Genomic DNA, 15,133 nt, shown 5'->3' on the forward strand with positions numbered 1-15,133 from the left:
ATTGTATAAACTACTTGCATGGGGTTGATGGCAGGAAATACTGCTGTTAGAGTGTCACCATTTGCCACGTGGGGCCGACCGAGCGACAGATGGACACACTCTAGAAACCCCAAATTCCTGTGTTAAGCCCCAACCCTCAGCTCCTGGAATGTGACTTTATTTGGACATGGAGTCTTTACACAAGTGCTAGAGGTAAATGAGGCACGGGGGCGGGCCCTGATCCCATATGACTGGCTTCCTTACCTAAAGGACATAACTGAGCCTGGCCAGACTCAGAAAGCGAGAAGACGCAGGCTGAGCTGAGAGCAGCAGGGAACAGATCGGTCCCTCAGGGCTCTCAGAAGGCAGTGCTACTAGCTCCGGGATCTCAGAGGATGCCCCTCTAGAAGGAGGGAACAGTGATTTTCTGTCCTTGAAACCACCCCGTGTGTACTGCTTTGTTCTGGCAGCCCCGGAACCCGAAGCAGCCTGTTAGCCTGCGGAGGGTGGGCAGATTGCACATCGGGTATCCTGTCTACACCTCCCGAAGTGTGTTATGCGGACCTCTGATACATGTCGCTGTGCCAGGTAATCTTGGGTGCCACAGGGTGAATCATTTTACTCCACTTGACCATGTATTTATCTGACTGTATAAATGCTTCTAAGGATCGTTATGCATTTTAAGTGCGACTAAAATGTGGATTTCGATGCCACTAAAGAGAACTCTAAAATACAGGTAACATCTCAAGTGGGTGGGTGCTCACATATGACTGCTTTGTGTTAGCACGCATGAAATCTAGCACCGGGTCAGAGTAGGGCTAGAGGAAAAGGGGAGTCCATATAAAGATTCTTAAGAGTGCAGGTTGGTGGCTAGATGGGGCCAGAGGTGTGTGCAAAGGAAGCTGCTCCTGTTGGGGGCCAGGCTGAGAGCCTCGGGCTTTCACACCAGAGGCCGGCTCTGGGCTCAGTCTGCCCCGTCCTGTCCATCCCACGCCCCACTACACACCCACACTCTCACACACACGTGCAAACCCATGCACACACGGCACAGTGCTCTCCCCTGCTGTGCCAAGCCTAAGGAGGCATGGTGGAGAATCTATTTTGTAAAAGGAATGCAGGGGAGCCCCGCCCTCCAGCAGGAGGACCACCGGCTTCCCCCAACTCTGGCTTTGCCTCTTAAACTGAAGCTCCTGCAGACTCCCCGCCCACCCTGTACCCGCCGCTTCCCATCAGGCGTAGGTCCGCAAGCTGGGTGGGTCTTGAGCCTGGTAGGACTGTCGGCGGGCAGGTCCTCCGAAACCCGGCGGCGGCCTTGCGGTGGAGCCCTGAGCCCGGCGAGGCAGCGGGAGACGTGGGACGTCCAGAGGCATCACAGGGGAGACACGACCAAAAGCATGGATAGGGAGGAGTGGGCAGCCGCGGAAGGTTTTATTTCTAAAGAAGGGCTCTCGGGGACTCTGTCCATCAGGCATGGATAGCTTCACTACAGGTGTGTAGGTGAGGGCGACCTGCAGTGGAGACACGGGATAAAGACATGACAGGCCTCCTTCCCTGGCACCTCTCTCCCTCCCTCTCCACTTCTCTCCACCCCTGCCCCTCTCCCCATCTCACCCTTCCCCCGTGTCACGCGGCGGGGCCTCCCTCCTCCGCGGGCGCGCACAGGACCTCAAGACCGCCGTCTGGAGCGCGCGCGCAGGGCTGTGCGGTCGCGGACGGGCCGAGGCGACCCCACCTCCCCGAGGGCGCGGCGTCGGGGGTCCGGGACGCGCCCGCGCTCTCCTGGGTGGGCTGCCTGCGCTCCGGGAAGCAGAAGCTGCACGTCTCCACCGGCTCCGGCGGCGTGCCCGCGGCGCTTCCAGCTTCCATCCAGTGATCTGCGGGACAGGGAGAGGGCGATGGCGTTGACTTTGGCCTTGGCCCCGACTCTTCCTCCACCGCCCTGTACCGAGGGCACAGGCTGCCAGGTTGTAGGGTTCCCGCAGACGGTAAACTGCCCTGCCCGTCCGAGCCCCACGCGCAGCGCCCCCTCCTGGCGCCAGCGCCAGCTCCCCTTCTGTTAGGTTGGTTGACCTCCTCCCACACCCCCACCCCTCACCAAACACCGAGGGGGACCGCCTCTTCCAGGTTTCAGCCCTGGAAGCCCTGCGCCCCTGCCAACCCCCTGGCCATCACCCTACACCCACCCTCCCTCAGGTGCCCCATCTCTGGTCTTGATGTTGAACCTGATTTCACCAAGACAGAAAAAGTGCCGCAGGGAGGGTCCCCACCAGGGTTTCTCAGGAAGGGCCAGCAACACGCTCTTCCCTTGGAAACAGGGCCAGTGCCAGGTCATGGGGATGGCCCGCAGCGGGTCTCACAGCAGTGGGAGTGTGCGGCCCACTTCTCGCTCACCCTTGGAGGACTTGGCCTGGGTCCGACATGGTGCGGCTGAGGGCTGGCAGGAGAACTGGTCCCCTCTCCTCTTGAGGAAGCAGGCCACGGCCAGGAGGAAACAGCAGACGATTGCACACAGGCAGAGTCCCAGTGTGCTGTAGACCAGGGCCAACTGGTCGGCGCTCAGCTTCAGCCCTGGGGGCGCCCCAAAACAGATGTGAGGCCCCAAGATCGGGAGAGGCCCTTTACTGCCTAGGGCCCTGCTCTGTCTGGAGTGTTTCCTCTTTCTTGTCCCTCACCGGGCCCAGGCAAGCCACGTGGCCACCGCATGCCCCCAGACAGAGCCCCCAGCCCCAGCGTGCTGTCCATCTGTCTGGCTCCTGGAGAAGCTGGTTCCCTTCCTCTGAGGCTTGGCTGGTATGGACCCTTCTCTGGACTTTGTAGGAAATCAGCCGCCTGGACCCCAGGCTGGTAGGCCTCTCTCCCGAGAGCACAGAGCTGGACCCCTTTGGGGCGGCCCTTGTGGCATTGGCTCTTGCCATAGGACATAGGCTGGGACAGTACCAGAGCTGGATAGATACATGACCAGACAATAATCCTGTCCTGACCTGGGCTTTCCTCCAAGAGGGGGCCTTCCTGGGGAAGTGTGCTTGGAGAAGGAGACTGGTCCAGTTGCTTCTGAGGCTGGGATAGCAAAGCAGGGGGGCGCTGGGGAACGGGGCTGCTGGTCACTCCACTTCTCAGGGCCTCGAGCCTCCGGTTTGGATGCGAAAGGAAGACTCAGCCCTGAACCAAAGTGCTGCTCTTGACATTTCTCCTGGATCCTGTCATCAGGACCCTTTCTAGGCCCCTGGGAAGGACAGAGGGGCTAGAGTTGATTCCGGCATGTGATGAACTGAAGATGTGGACCACTCACAGAGCCCTTATATGGCAGCAGCACTTCCAGGAACATCTCCTCTAACTCCCTGCTCCTGTCAAGGCAGATGGACTAGCCCGCCTTCAGATCTTGAGATAGAGCTCATGTGCCATCACATTCCTCATTTGCAGCTCTGTGCGTTTGAGTATATCCACAAGGTCATGCGAGCATTGCCGCCATCTGATTGGGAGACGTTTCCGCCACTGTGTACTCACGCACTAGCAGTCACTCCACATCACCCCTGCCCTAGCCCCTGGCACCATGGCTCTCCCCTTTGTCTCTAGGATGTACCTATTCTGGATCTTTCCCGTGAATGGAATCATACAGTATGTGTCTGGCTTCTTAAGCTGCGTGTGATTTCAGGGCTGTTCCACACCGTCCTGCATGTTAGGACTTCACTCCTTTCTACAGCCCGAGAATGTTCCATTGTAAGGTCATAACCCATCTTTCTCCGTTCCTCTGCCCACGGACGTTTGGGCCGTTGCCGCGATTTGCTGTTGTGAATAGGGCCGCCGTGTGGGGATGCATGTTTTCGGTTTTCCGCTGTGAGCCTAGGAGTGGAATCTCTGTCAGGTGGAAATTCTCTGGTTTTTTTGAGGACCCTCCAGACTGTCTTCTGCAGGGGCTGCCCCATTTGACACTCCATTTTGCAGGTGACAAAACAGATTTAAAGTCCCTCTGTTCCCATTCACAGGTGTCCCTGGGAGCAGGTGTGACGGACTCGGGGCCAATGCGAAGGCTGGCCACACGGAGGTAACAAGGACACCGCCCCTGACACGCTCCTCAGAGTCTCGAGTTTTGTAAAGTGACAGGGCTGGCAGGTGCCACCCTGACACTTATGGGGGAGACCAGGCATTTACAGAGGGAGACTGGGTGCTCTGGGCAGCACTGTCCCTCTCGTCCCTTCCCTGGAGCTCAGGGAGGCCCAGAGGAGGGGGAAGCCTCTCCAAGCACGCTTCCCCAGAAAGGCCCCCTTTCCTTGGAGGAAAGCCCAGGTCAGGATAGGATTACTGTCTGGTCATGTATCTATCCAGCTCTGGTACTGTCCCAGGCTATGTCCTATGGCAAGAGAAGACGACAGCCACAAGGGCCCCCCAGTGGGCACCCTATGTCGGTGCTGCAGATCTGGAGACTGAGGCCCTCAGGGACAAGAGGAACAGGGTGTAGTACAGAGCTGGGTGACCGTCCGCATTTCCCAGCTCCCAGGTCTTTCTGTCTGCCTACCTGCTGCTACTCGTCTCTGGGACACTATGACAGCATCCTCCCACTAGGTGCGCAGGGGAGAGGCCGGTGGCCTGTATTCACATCAGGGACCCAACGCTCAGCCACCAGAGTGTGAAGCAACAATGAGCTGCTGTGCTGGCTCAAGGATAGAGTCCGAACATCTGCGCAGTCACATGTTCTCAGTGCCATTTCTACCACTGAGACCTGGCGGCGAGTGTTCACAGATGGTCCCCAAAGAGCCGGCTGCCCACAGCCTGCCCCTGACGTCAGGGCCAGGCTGGGCCTCCCTGAGGCAGCAGAACCATGTGTACCCTCTGAAGGCCGGGGAGCCCCTTCTTCTGCTCTCCTGGGAGCCCCGGCCACCACGTGAGAAGGCCAGCTGAGAGGGCAGTGGAGGGCCCCATGGAGATGCCATGTGCAGAGGGTGGGCCCTGAGACTGAGGGAGGGGCGGGGCGTGGCCACCCCAGCATCAGATCCTCCAGGTGACCCCATGCCCCTGCCCCCCATCTGTTTGAGGCTGCACAGACAGTCCAAGCAGACGCCAGACCTGCCCAGCTGAGCCCAGGAACCCACAGAACCAAGCGAGATAATGAAGGGGATATTTGTAGGCCACTAAGTTTTTGGAGGCCACAGTAAACACCCAGACTGTGCTCCTGAGCGGGGGAGGGGCTGTCCCAGCTGCTCTTCACCCCTCTGCCCCCACCAGCCATCAGAGGCTTCCTGGGGGCAAGGGGACCAGCTCGTGCTGGTGACCGGCCCCCAGGACACGCTTTACAGAGCCCCTGACCCAGGAAGGGAAGAGCAGATTGAAAGTACAGGGGTCCCCTCCCACCTGACTCACAAGAGCACCTCGTTTGCGGAGACAAGTTTGAGGGCTGGAACCAGCTACCAATGTCGAAAACACACTTTCCTGATGTCCATGGATTTGCTGACTTCACTTCCCGGCCACATCCCACCCCCCCACACACAGATGGTCCCTGGAGCCTTGTTCAGAGCAGTGGAAGCCTGGGTCAGCCTCAGATGGACCAAACCCCAGGAGATACATAGCGAAAGTGGGAGGTGGCGTTTTGGATGCCGGCGGTGCTGTGAACCACTTAAGGAGCTGTAGCCGGGCCTTACGTAAGGAAAGGGGGGAAGTCGGTTCCACGCTCAGTGCGGAGCCCAACATGGGGCTTGATCTCACCACTCTGACATCAAGACCTGAGCTGAGATCAAGAGTTGGAAGTTCAACCAACTGAGCTACTCAGGTGTCCCTCCTGTTCTTCTTCTTTTAATTTGTGTGTGCCATCTATTTAAACAGGAAAACAGTTGAAGCTCCTCTGGTCACCCACATGTCCAACGAGCCATGTAAAAGGCCAACCAGAAGGACGGGGTGGGGGCAGGGCTGGGGTGGGGGGGTGGGGGGTGTCATATGTTCCCAGACGCTGGCAGGCCCACTGATGGGACAGCTGTCCCTTGCTGCCTTCTGCACCACCCAAATGGGCCACGGCATTGGGTCTGACAGCAGAGAGCATCAAGTCTCCTGGGCACGGAAGGCATGTGTGTGCCCTTCTCTGCTCTCTTTTGGTCAATCGCAAAGTTTTCTCTTGGGTCACGACCTCAGAAGTCACCTTCTGTTGGCCCTCGGTGACCTGGCCCTCTCAGGACAGAGAAGTCTTTCCCCGTACTTCTCTGTCTGCTGACCCCAGGAGCAAAGGGGCACAGTCAAAAGTTTTTGCGAGAAAAAGGGTTGCATTCTCTGTCCTTGTCCGAAGATCAAGTCCTGGGGACAGCCGCCGCAGTTGCAGTTCCCGAGAACCACCACCAGAGGGCAGCGCATACGGCTTCTGGCGGCTTGGGAGCCAGGCTGGCCTCAGTCCAGGGACAGTTTATTTCCAGACTGGTTTTTGTTTTTGTTTTTTGTTTTACTGTCTTCAAAGACATCTCATATCTAAAAACAGAACTTCCCCCAGACTGCTGCGGTCCCCGGCTCAGGCTCAGGCTGGCCAGGTGGTCGGGGTTATGACTCGCCACTTTGAGGCAGAGGGATGTGTGGTGGCCCTGGGCCGAATGTCCACCTTGAGACGGGGTTTCCTGCAGTGAGTGTGAGTCTCATTCTGCCGTCACTGGGGGGCCTGCAGATGTCTGTATCTGTGGGCCTTTCCCATAGACACCCCCACCGTGGGGTCTGTGCGTGCTTGTGTGTGTGACACTTGGTTGCCGTTTTGGGAGACGAGTTTGGGAAAGGATGGGGGGCATCCCCTACTCCACTCCCCACCCCCATCGGGGTCTGGGATCCTGGAGTCCCCCTTCTTTCTGGTGTCACCTCCTCCTGCTGGTGGAAGGGCAGCAGGGCATGGGGGATGACTCCCTCCCAGCCTCACCCCTGCTCCCCGTTCAGCCTCCCTCTCCCTGGCCCCTGGGCCAGGCCCCCTGGTCTTTCTGTTTGCTCAAAGGTTTAACAAAGGAAGCCCCGTTCTGCCCCTGGGCCCCCTCCAGCCATGACCTGTTCCTCCCTTCCCTTCTCAGCCTGATTTTTAAGACCAACCTCAGGGCCACCCTGTCTATATTCGGGTCCCACACATAAGGAACCCTTGAGCAACTCCTGAGACAAAAGCGTGGTCCTCCGCGACCCCGAGATGCTGACCGCCAGCTGTTATGGACCTGACACCCCCCACCCCCGTGAGAACACGGCTGTTTCCCACCCTGCACACATGACCTGCAGGTTCATGAATCTCTTCCTTAAATGCCTGTTGTGCTTCCATTTTGCCAAGCCCGTGATCCTGCTGGGACCACCTTGTGCCTTTTCTCCCTGGGGTGCTTGTACCCCAAAGCTCAGTGCTCCGCCACCATGCTGGATGCCGCTGCCCCTCGGGTCCTGCACATCCTCACCTCCTCTGCTTTCAGTCCCCCTGCCTGTGACCTTCATGGGAGGCTCTACGCTCTAGGCCATGGTGTCCTAAGCCACTCAGTGAACACAGGGGGCCCTGGAGGGCAGCCTGCGCTTCCGGACCCCCACTCTGCTTCTGTGTGTTCCCATCTGGTGGAATTAGGTTAAAACGGACTAGGAGGTGCTAAAGGCCTGATAAAGGATGATACGCATGAGACGGAGAGGGAGTGGTCTGGCTTCTTGGCCTCAGGAACAGTGAGAGAGTGTCTCCTTGCCCTGCCCCCCGCCATTTCCTCAGGTCAGGACTGCCTCCACCTACGCACACCTGAAAATGGCCCTTCAGAAGGTCCTCTGGCCTTTTTGTGGCCAGAACTGCTGGACATCTGCAACCTTCTCTGTGCTGGGACCTATTCCTTCCAGAACTTTCTTCCTTATTTGCCTTTGTGACATAAAGTCCTCTGGGTTCTGCTCTGACCTCCTTGACCACTCCTTTCCAGTGTGTCTGGGGGACCCTCTCTGACCCCTCAGAGGCAACCCCCCCCTTCCACCACCCATAGAATTTCCCTCTCAGTCCTTTTCTGTGCACACCTCTTGGGTGCCCGGGGCATCTTTTCCATTCTTGGAAATATAGCTGCTACCCCATAAGCCCATGAAATTCAAGTTCTCTAGTGAAATGCTCCCTAGAGGTCTGGACCTATGTGAGGGTTCTGGCTTCCCTCGAGGCTGGTATCACCCTCCCATGGGGAGACCCAACTTGGAACTCTTGGTCCTTCTGGTTCTCCCTCCCTTGACCCTGGTTTCTTCCCTCCCCGCAAAGAAGTGCCCCCTCATAACCTGCAACTATGACCTTATTTGGAAAAACAACAACAACAACAACAACTTTGTGTATTTAAGTTAAGGATCTCAAAAAGAGATCATCTGGATTAGGATGGGCCCTAAATTCAGTAACAAGCACCCTTATAGGTGAAGGAGAGAAGACAGACACACGGCGAGGCTGTGCGAAGATGGACTCAGAGACCAGAGGGCGGCCACCACAGACTAAGGCGGTCCTGGGGCCACCAGAAGGAAGGAGCCTCCCCAAGAGCCTTGGGGGAAGCGCAGGCCTGCCTACTTCTGGATATTAGCCTTTTGGCCTCCAGAATGCTGAGAGAGGACATTCGTGTGGTTTTAAGTTCCCAGTTCGTGGCACAGTGTTAGAGCAGCTGCGGGAAGCTAACACAGCCGACCCAGGACGGGACCCGCCTTCTGCTCTTCCCGCCCGACGAGGCCCCATGCCCCCAAATCTCAGAGCCATTGAGGCCTCAGGAGAGCCCGTGAGGGAGGTGCTGTCATGATCACTACAGGTGGGGACAGGTAGGCACCATGGTCCAGAAGCTTCCCTGGATCCAGGCGCCGGCAGGCTTGGGGGAGCCCTGCTCCCAACACACCTGGAGTACTTAAACTGTGACTCAGGAGGCCCCTGGATAGAATCTGGGGGCTCCGTGGACTTGGATGAGAAAGGCACGTTTTCGGCTTCACTGATGGCCTGCTGAGGGTCAGTCTTTGCTTCCCCTGTCCGCGGAGGGCACAGCTCCGAGTGGCGGGACCAGGACCGTGGCTTTGTCCATGGCACAGCGCGGGGTATCTGTGCACCCCACGTGCTCGCTCCCGCAAGCTGCACTCCTTGGGGGCTGGAGGTCCGCCGTCCCCCAGTCCACTGCTCCATTATGCCATCTGAAGCTTTCACAGAGAAGCACCAAGATTCATCCTGACCTTCCAGTTTGCACAATACTTTGGTAATCCTTTGCTTTAATATTTACTTCGATCTCATGTTTCCCAGAAACAGGCTCTAGGGGCCCCTGCTGCCTTCGCCAGTGTCCACCCTTCAGGGGTTCCGGGGATCCCCCTGCAGCCCAGTCTGTACCCTCTCGTCTATGGCTGCCTCTGCCTCCAGGAGCGCATCAGTGGCCCCAGCCTGGCCGATAGGGCCATCTGATCCTCTCCCAGGGCACCGGGATGCTCCACTGCTCCCCCTGCTCCTGACTCAGGTGCCCACTTCCCCTTCCCAAGAAGTCTGTTCAGGGAGAAGCAGACACTCTCTCCACCTAGTTCACCCCTGTGCGTCTCCCTGGCTAACAGCCAGACACCGAATGTTGACCTGAAGCTCCCCACTCTGGCCGACAGTGGGGCAAGCTGACTGGAAAGACCAGGGGCTCGAGCTTCTAGAAGATTCCAATCACGCATGTCCCCCTGCACCGGGGACCTCTCACCCCTGGCCACGAAACCCCAGGCAGGCTCCCTCCCCTTGCTTTCAGGCCATTGTCACTGCAGCCTCATCGGGTACACTCTTGGCCAGTGTGTAGTATCATCAATTTCAACAGCCAAAGTGTTCACACTTTCGGGGGGGGGGTCCCTCCTGCTTCGGCAGAGTGACCACCACGTCCCGCCTGAGGCTAGGAGCCCCTGACGCAGGGACTTAGTGTCAGTCTCCTCGGATTTGCCTTGTAGCACAAAGCTCTTGTCCCCCCTTCATGGCACAGCAACCTGACTCCTCAGAGCATCTGTATATGCTGTTCCCTCTGCCTGGAAAGCCCTTCCCCCACCTTGTCTCTTACACACAGTTTCCTTTGACACGAGCAGTTACGTAGGTTTGGTGGGCACTCACAGATCCTGACGAGTGTTCTCTTATAATCTTCACAACTCCATGAAGATACATGATCTCATTCGCACAGAATCAAGGCTCAGAGAGGTTAAGTAACTTGCTCAAGGTCACACAGTTAGTGGGGGAACCAGGGACTGACTCCAAGGCTTCTACCATTACCCTAGTCTGCCTTGCCTCCCGTCACACCCCTGGCTGGGTTTTGTTGCCACCACACACTGAGATTAATGTTTCATTTGCTTAAGTCGGGCATTGTCTGTCTCTACCATTAGACCGCAGCTTCTGTGGGGTCAGGGACAGGATTTTCCTGGTTTTGCCGCCTTGCCCATGCACAGCAAACCCTCACAGTTATGTGTCCGATGAAGGAATGGCAGTCTGGAAGGACTGCAGAAAGAGCTGGGGAGGGGTTGAGGGGAGGTCTGGCAGGGATGTGGACTTAGCAGGGGGATGGCAGGATTTAGGAGCCCACAAGGGGGCCGGGATCGCATCAGCTCCACCCCCAGCAGCAGCCAGAGGCAGCCTGGTCCCACGGCGTCCCCCAGACCATGCTCTCCAACAGGTCCCCACCTGGCCTTCCAGGGGTGTGACCCTGGTACTGCCTGCTTCTGGTCCACACCACGTGCAGCCTCTGCCGCACCAGCACACCAGGGGTCAGAGGAGAATGGACCAAAGCCCCAGATCTCTGGGGAGACTCAGACCACAGCCACACAGTCATTAAGGCATGGAGTCCCTTGGGAAGGCATGCGGTATCCCTGGCTATGGTGTGGTAGGAGTGGGACAGCGAATGCCACGGGCTCAGACATGACCTGCCCTGTTGACCCCACTGGCTCCCCGCCATGTCCTTACACACCCCCACCACACATCCTGGGGTATAGCCCTGGAGCCATCATGAGGCTCCCGGCTTCCACCTGCTGCCCTCCAGAGATAAGCTTGACTGGGAGTTGCAAACAGCAATAGCTAATCATGTCCCACAGGCAGCAGGTTACCCTCAGGAAGTGACAATCCCATGAACGCCGCTCTGGGTCTTTTGCTCCTGCAGAGCGAGTAAACTTTGGGACCCATCAACTTGGCCTGAATCCCAGCTCAGCATTGCTCATGCACTCACTTACACCTCTCAGCAAGTCCACCTTCTTTTCCTCCTGCATTCTTCTGGCCCACAGACTTCTAAATATTTTGCCTAAATTTTTTTCTATCCTGTGATGACCCTCCCCTGCCTTCTGGCCATTTGCCTGGACTTTGGACGTCCTGCTTTGCAGACCGTTCTTATTTAGGCCTGGCACCTAACCTTCCACCCACTGTGACCCTCAGACACCATCAAGTCAACCTCAGAGGGCTTACCTGGGCCTGCCTCTGAGCCTCTGTGCTCTGTTCCCTGGTACCTTCCCAAGTCATCTGACCTGGTTTCGGCTTCCCCAGACCGCTGTCTCTTGAGCTCTGGTGGGAGGTTCACATGGCTCCTGAACTTGTTCTCACAGAAGTATGTGCACTGCTTGGGGTGACGTCCACAGACGGAAGCACAGCTGATGCAATCCTTCAGGAGCTGATCATAGTACCTGCCTTCCTCCTTGCGGCAACTGAGCGACTCTGGGAGGCAGAAATGAGTGATGTTATCAGATGATAGAGACCTGTAGGCCCTGTGAAGCTGGCCTTCAAGGGTATCACAGTTTAAAATTTAAAAAATCGCAGTTCAATTCCCCAAAGGTAATTCCAGAGTAATGCAAGTCCTTTCCCAATATGTAAATGGAAGGCTATCCATTGTCCTCTAAGTACTGTTTTAGCCACAATATATACTTTGATATGTAGTATTTTTCCTATACTATTTACATTTTTTACTTTTCATTAATACTGCTTCTTTGACCTATAGATCATTTGGAAGTGCATTTCTTATTTTCTAAACATATAAGAATTTTCTAGTTATCTTTTAAAATTGAAATCTAGGTTATTACATTATCACATATGTTCTTTACTTGCATTTTTCAAACTTCATAAAGGAAAAACATAGTTCATATTAACATAGGATTGGAGGAGGAAGCCAACAACCACCTTGGCAGCTTGAGGGAGGAGGTTGGAAGAAAGTTGGGAAAGCTCACACTAATAGTGTTTCTTCTGTCTTAATGAATGAGAATTATAAGAGCTTAAACAGACATCAGTGCCAAGGAGCAGAAGCCAGGCACCCTAAAGCCCAATCATACTTGCATTAAGAGAGCAATTTTGAATGCATAACAGAAATCTGTACTTTCACAGGGCAAGCTTCCCTTGTCTTTAAAATAAGATTCTATTTATATGAAAATGTGACTCACATAGGGGATTTTAGGGGCACATTTCAGAGGCAGTGCAAGATAGAGGCTAAGAACATAGCCTTTAAGGCCAAACAGATTTGAGAGCATCCCTAGTCTATCCGTTGAGGTTGTGGGGTCTTAGCCTCTCTGTGCCTCAGTTCCCACATTTCCAAGACAAAGGTTGATTTCTTAAAGTTACTATGAGGATTTGAAGTTCCTGGCACAGTGTCTGACACATAATAAGTAAATGCTGGGTTAATGGAAGGTTTGAGTAAAATATTTGTTTGTGCCTCTTTGCAACACAAAGACATCAACTCTTCTGTCTTTAAAAGAGTAGAGGAAAAGACCACGAAGATGATAAAACTGGGACCTCAGGGAAGATTCAGGTGGGATCAGTGATCTCTTCTTGCCCTGGCTCTGCCCCAGGGTTCTACTAAGCCACATAGGACCACTGCCATTGCCACTCATGAGACAGAGTTGACGGGAGGACAGTGGTGTTTCCAGGGTTTTATGTGTGACCTCCTTTCCTCCTCAGGCCCCCAGTGTGGCTGTTGCAAGTGGTGTCTGAGCTCCCCAGACCACCAACCCTCACTGCCAACCTCACGAACTTCCCCTCTGGGCCTTGATATTTCCTGTTGTATTTTCCCACCTCCATGCCTTTGCCCACACTGGTCCTTCTTCCAGGAGTGCCCTGCCCTGCCCCATCTGACTGCCACATCTACAAACTCTAAACAATTTATCTCAGGTGGCATTTACTCCAAGAATATTTCCCTGCCCCCCAGCCCATCAGCCAGAGGTGGTCTTTCCCAACTGTAGCATTTTATGCAACTTTATCTTTCTCATTTGAAATATAGTTATTTCTTCCATTAGGTGATAACTCCCTTGAAGAATCATGTCAGTTTCCTATTTTCAAGAAGCTAGAGAGTTCCATGAATATTTGTGGAGTGATTTGTGGATATTCTACTTCATTAATGGATAGTGGAGATACTCTCAGTCAGTTAAGTGTCTGCCTTTGGCTCAGATCATGATCCCAGGGTCCTCGGATTGAGCCCTGCGTCAGGCTCTCTGCTCAGCAGGGAGTCTGCTTCTCTCTCTCCTACTCCCTCTGTGCTCTCTCACCCTCTCTCAAAGAAATACAATCTTTATTTTTTATTTTTTTAAAGATTTTATTTATTTATTTGACAGAGAGAAATCACAAGTAGTCGGAGAGGCAGGCAGAGAGAGAGAGAGGAGGAAGTAGGCTCCCTGCTGAGCAGAGAGCCCGATGCGGGACTCGATCCCAGGACCCTGAGATCATGACCTGAGCCGAAGGCAGCGGCTTAACCCACTGAGCCACCCAGGCGCCCAGAAATACAATCTTTAAAATAAAATACACAAGCAAGACAATAGCTGGGGAATAAAAAGGCAAAAATTTTAACACTAATAATGGGTAGATAGGAATTTATTATTTTATCCTCTCTGTGATAATTCCTATAATAAAGACTTTCAAAAGACAATCAAAACAGAGAATGACAAAGGAGGTCCTCATTCTTATTGGGCAGTCAGATAAGACCTCTGACATTTGGCCTCAGACCTGAAGGTTGAGTAGGAGGGAGCTGAGGAGCCTTAACAGGGAAATGCATTCCAAGCATAAGGTACAACATGTGCAAAGACCCCGAGGCAGGAAAAAACAGCATGTTCAAGAAGCTGCAAGGCGGTCAGTGTGGCCAGAGCAGAACGACTGAGGAGTAAAGGGATTTAACATTGTACATCTCCTTTCATGACCTCCTTCTCAGCCACCCAACTGCAATGGGGACTGAGGGACCTCTGGGTGGGGGGGAACGGGGTGATCCAGCCCATGGGACTTGAGCCCCAGAACTCACTGCAGAATGCTGCACACGTGCGTGGAAACTGATGGCTGCAAATAGGTTTGCAGGAGAAGCAGATGTTCAGCAGAGAATCCCAGTACTGTTCTTCAGGGCAGAGCTCCATGGCCATCCTCCTTCACAAGCCCTGTGGAGCCGAGAGGCAAGGAGCATGAGAGCTTGAGGGCAGCTGTCATCCTGCTGCAGGTCAGAACCCAGACAGCCACTCCCACTCACATTCCTACTCTGTCTCAGCAAGCAGAGGGAACCAGACAAAGCTAGCTTCCAACCCCAACTGCACTTGCTGGGTGACCTGCGGCAGCCATCTCACTTCCTTGAGCCCCAGTTTCCCCATTTGTGATACAGCTGTTCTGAGCCTCCCTCTCTCACAACATCTGTGCCTTTCTCAGCCCTGTTCTTTGCCCTCTTAAATGTGCCTCTTTCTACCACAGTACCTTTGCACAAAATGCTGTTCTCTTTGCATAAAATGCTCCTCCACTGGTTATTTTCTCCTGATCCTTTAGACCACTGTTAAAATTTTGTTTCCTCAGGAAATCCCGATTCTCTTCTCGGATTACGACATGCCCCTTTTTGTGAACAGTGATGTGCCCCTTACTTGTCACTGTTTTCACTTCATTTTTATATGTGTGACTATTGGATACTGTCTCCCCAATTAACTGAGCGCTGTGCAGGCAAGAACTCTTAACTTTTTTTTCACCCTGGGTTCTCAGAATCAGGACAGAGTTGGTGCTCATTAACTGAGTAAAAAGAAAAGCAGATCTAGCCAATGTCTAGCAAATAGCAATCATTCAATAAGTGTCTATTTATTTCCCTTTTTCATTTTTACTGAGGTAGGAAACACATACAATGATATGTGTAAAGTGCACACATCTGAAGTGTACAGCTTGATGAGTTTTTCCATATGTACACACCTGTGTCACTACAACCCACATCAAGGTACAATTTATAGACATTTCTCGCACCCTACGGACTCCCTTGGATTGCCTTCC

General features: G+C 54.4%; 1 protein-coding gene across 2 annotated transcripts in view; it reads right to left on the bottom strand.

Moving 5' to 3' along the window:
- Nucleotides 1-1,378: 1,378 nt before the first annotated feature.
- Nucleotides 1,379-15,133, bottom strand: part of TNFRSF13B (TNF receptor superfamily member 13B) — a 35,393-nt gene continuing 21,638 nt past the window's right edge. The window contains exons 2-6 of one of the 2 annotated variants that reach the window (XM_032321771.1): nucleotides 14,142-14,271; nucleotides 11,339-11,584; nucleotides 2,371-2,547; nucleotides 1,591-1,853; nucleotides 1,379-1,487 (exon numbers count right to left, since the gene is read on the bottom strand). In XM_032321771.1, coding sequence (XP_032177662.1) covers nucleotides 1,603-1,853; nucleotides 2,371-2,547; nucleotides 11,339-11,584; nucleotides 14,142-14,256 — 789 coding nt within the window. In that variant the 5' untranslated portion in view covers nucleotides 14,257-14,271 and the 3' untranslated portion in view covers nucleotides 1,379-1,487; nucleotides 1,591-1,602. The remainder of the gene's footprint in view (nucleotides 1,488-1,590; nucleotides 1,854-2,370; nucleotides 2,548-11,338; nucleotides 11,585-14,141; nucleotides 14,272-15,133) is intronic. The other variant, XM_032321772.1, reaches the window with a different exon arrangement.

The sequence above is a fragment of the Mustela erminea genome, chromosome 18, assembly GCF_009829155.1.
Source record: "Mustela erminea isolate mMusErm1 chromosome 18, mMusErm1.Pri, whole genome shotgun sequence".
Classification (NCBI taxonomy): Eukaryota; Metazoa; Chordata; class Mammalia; order Carnivora; family Mustelidae; genus Mustela; species Mustela erminea.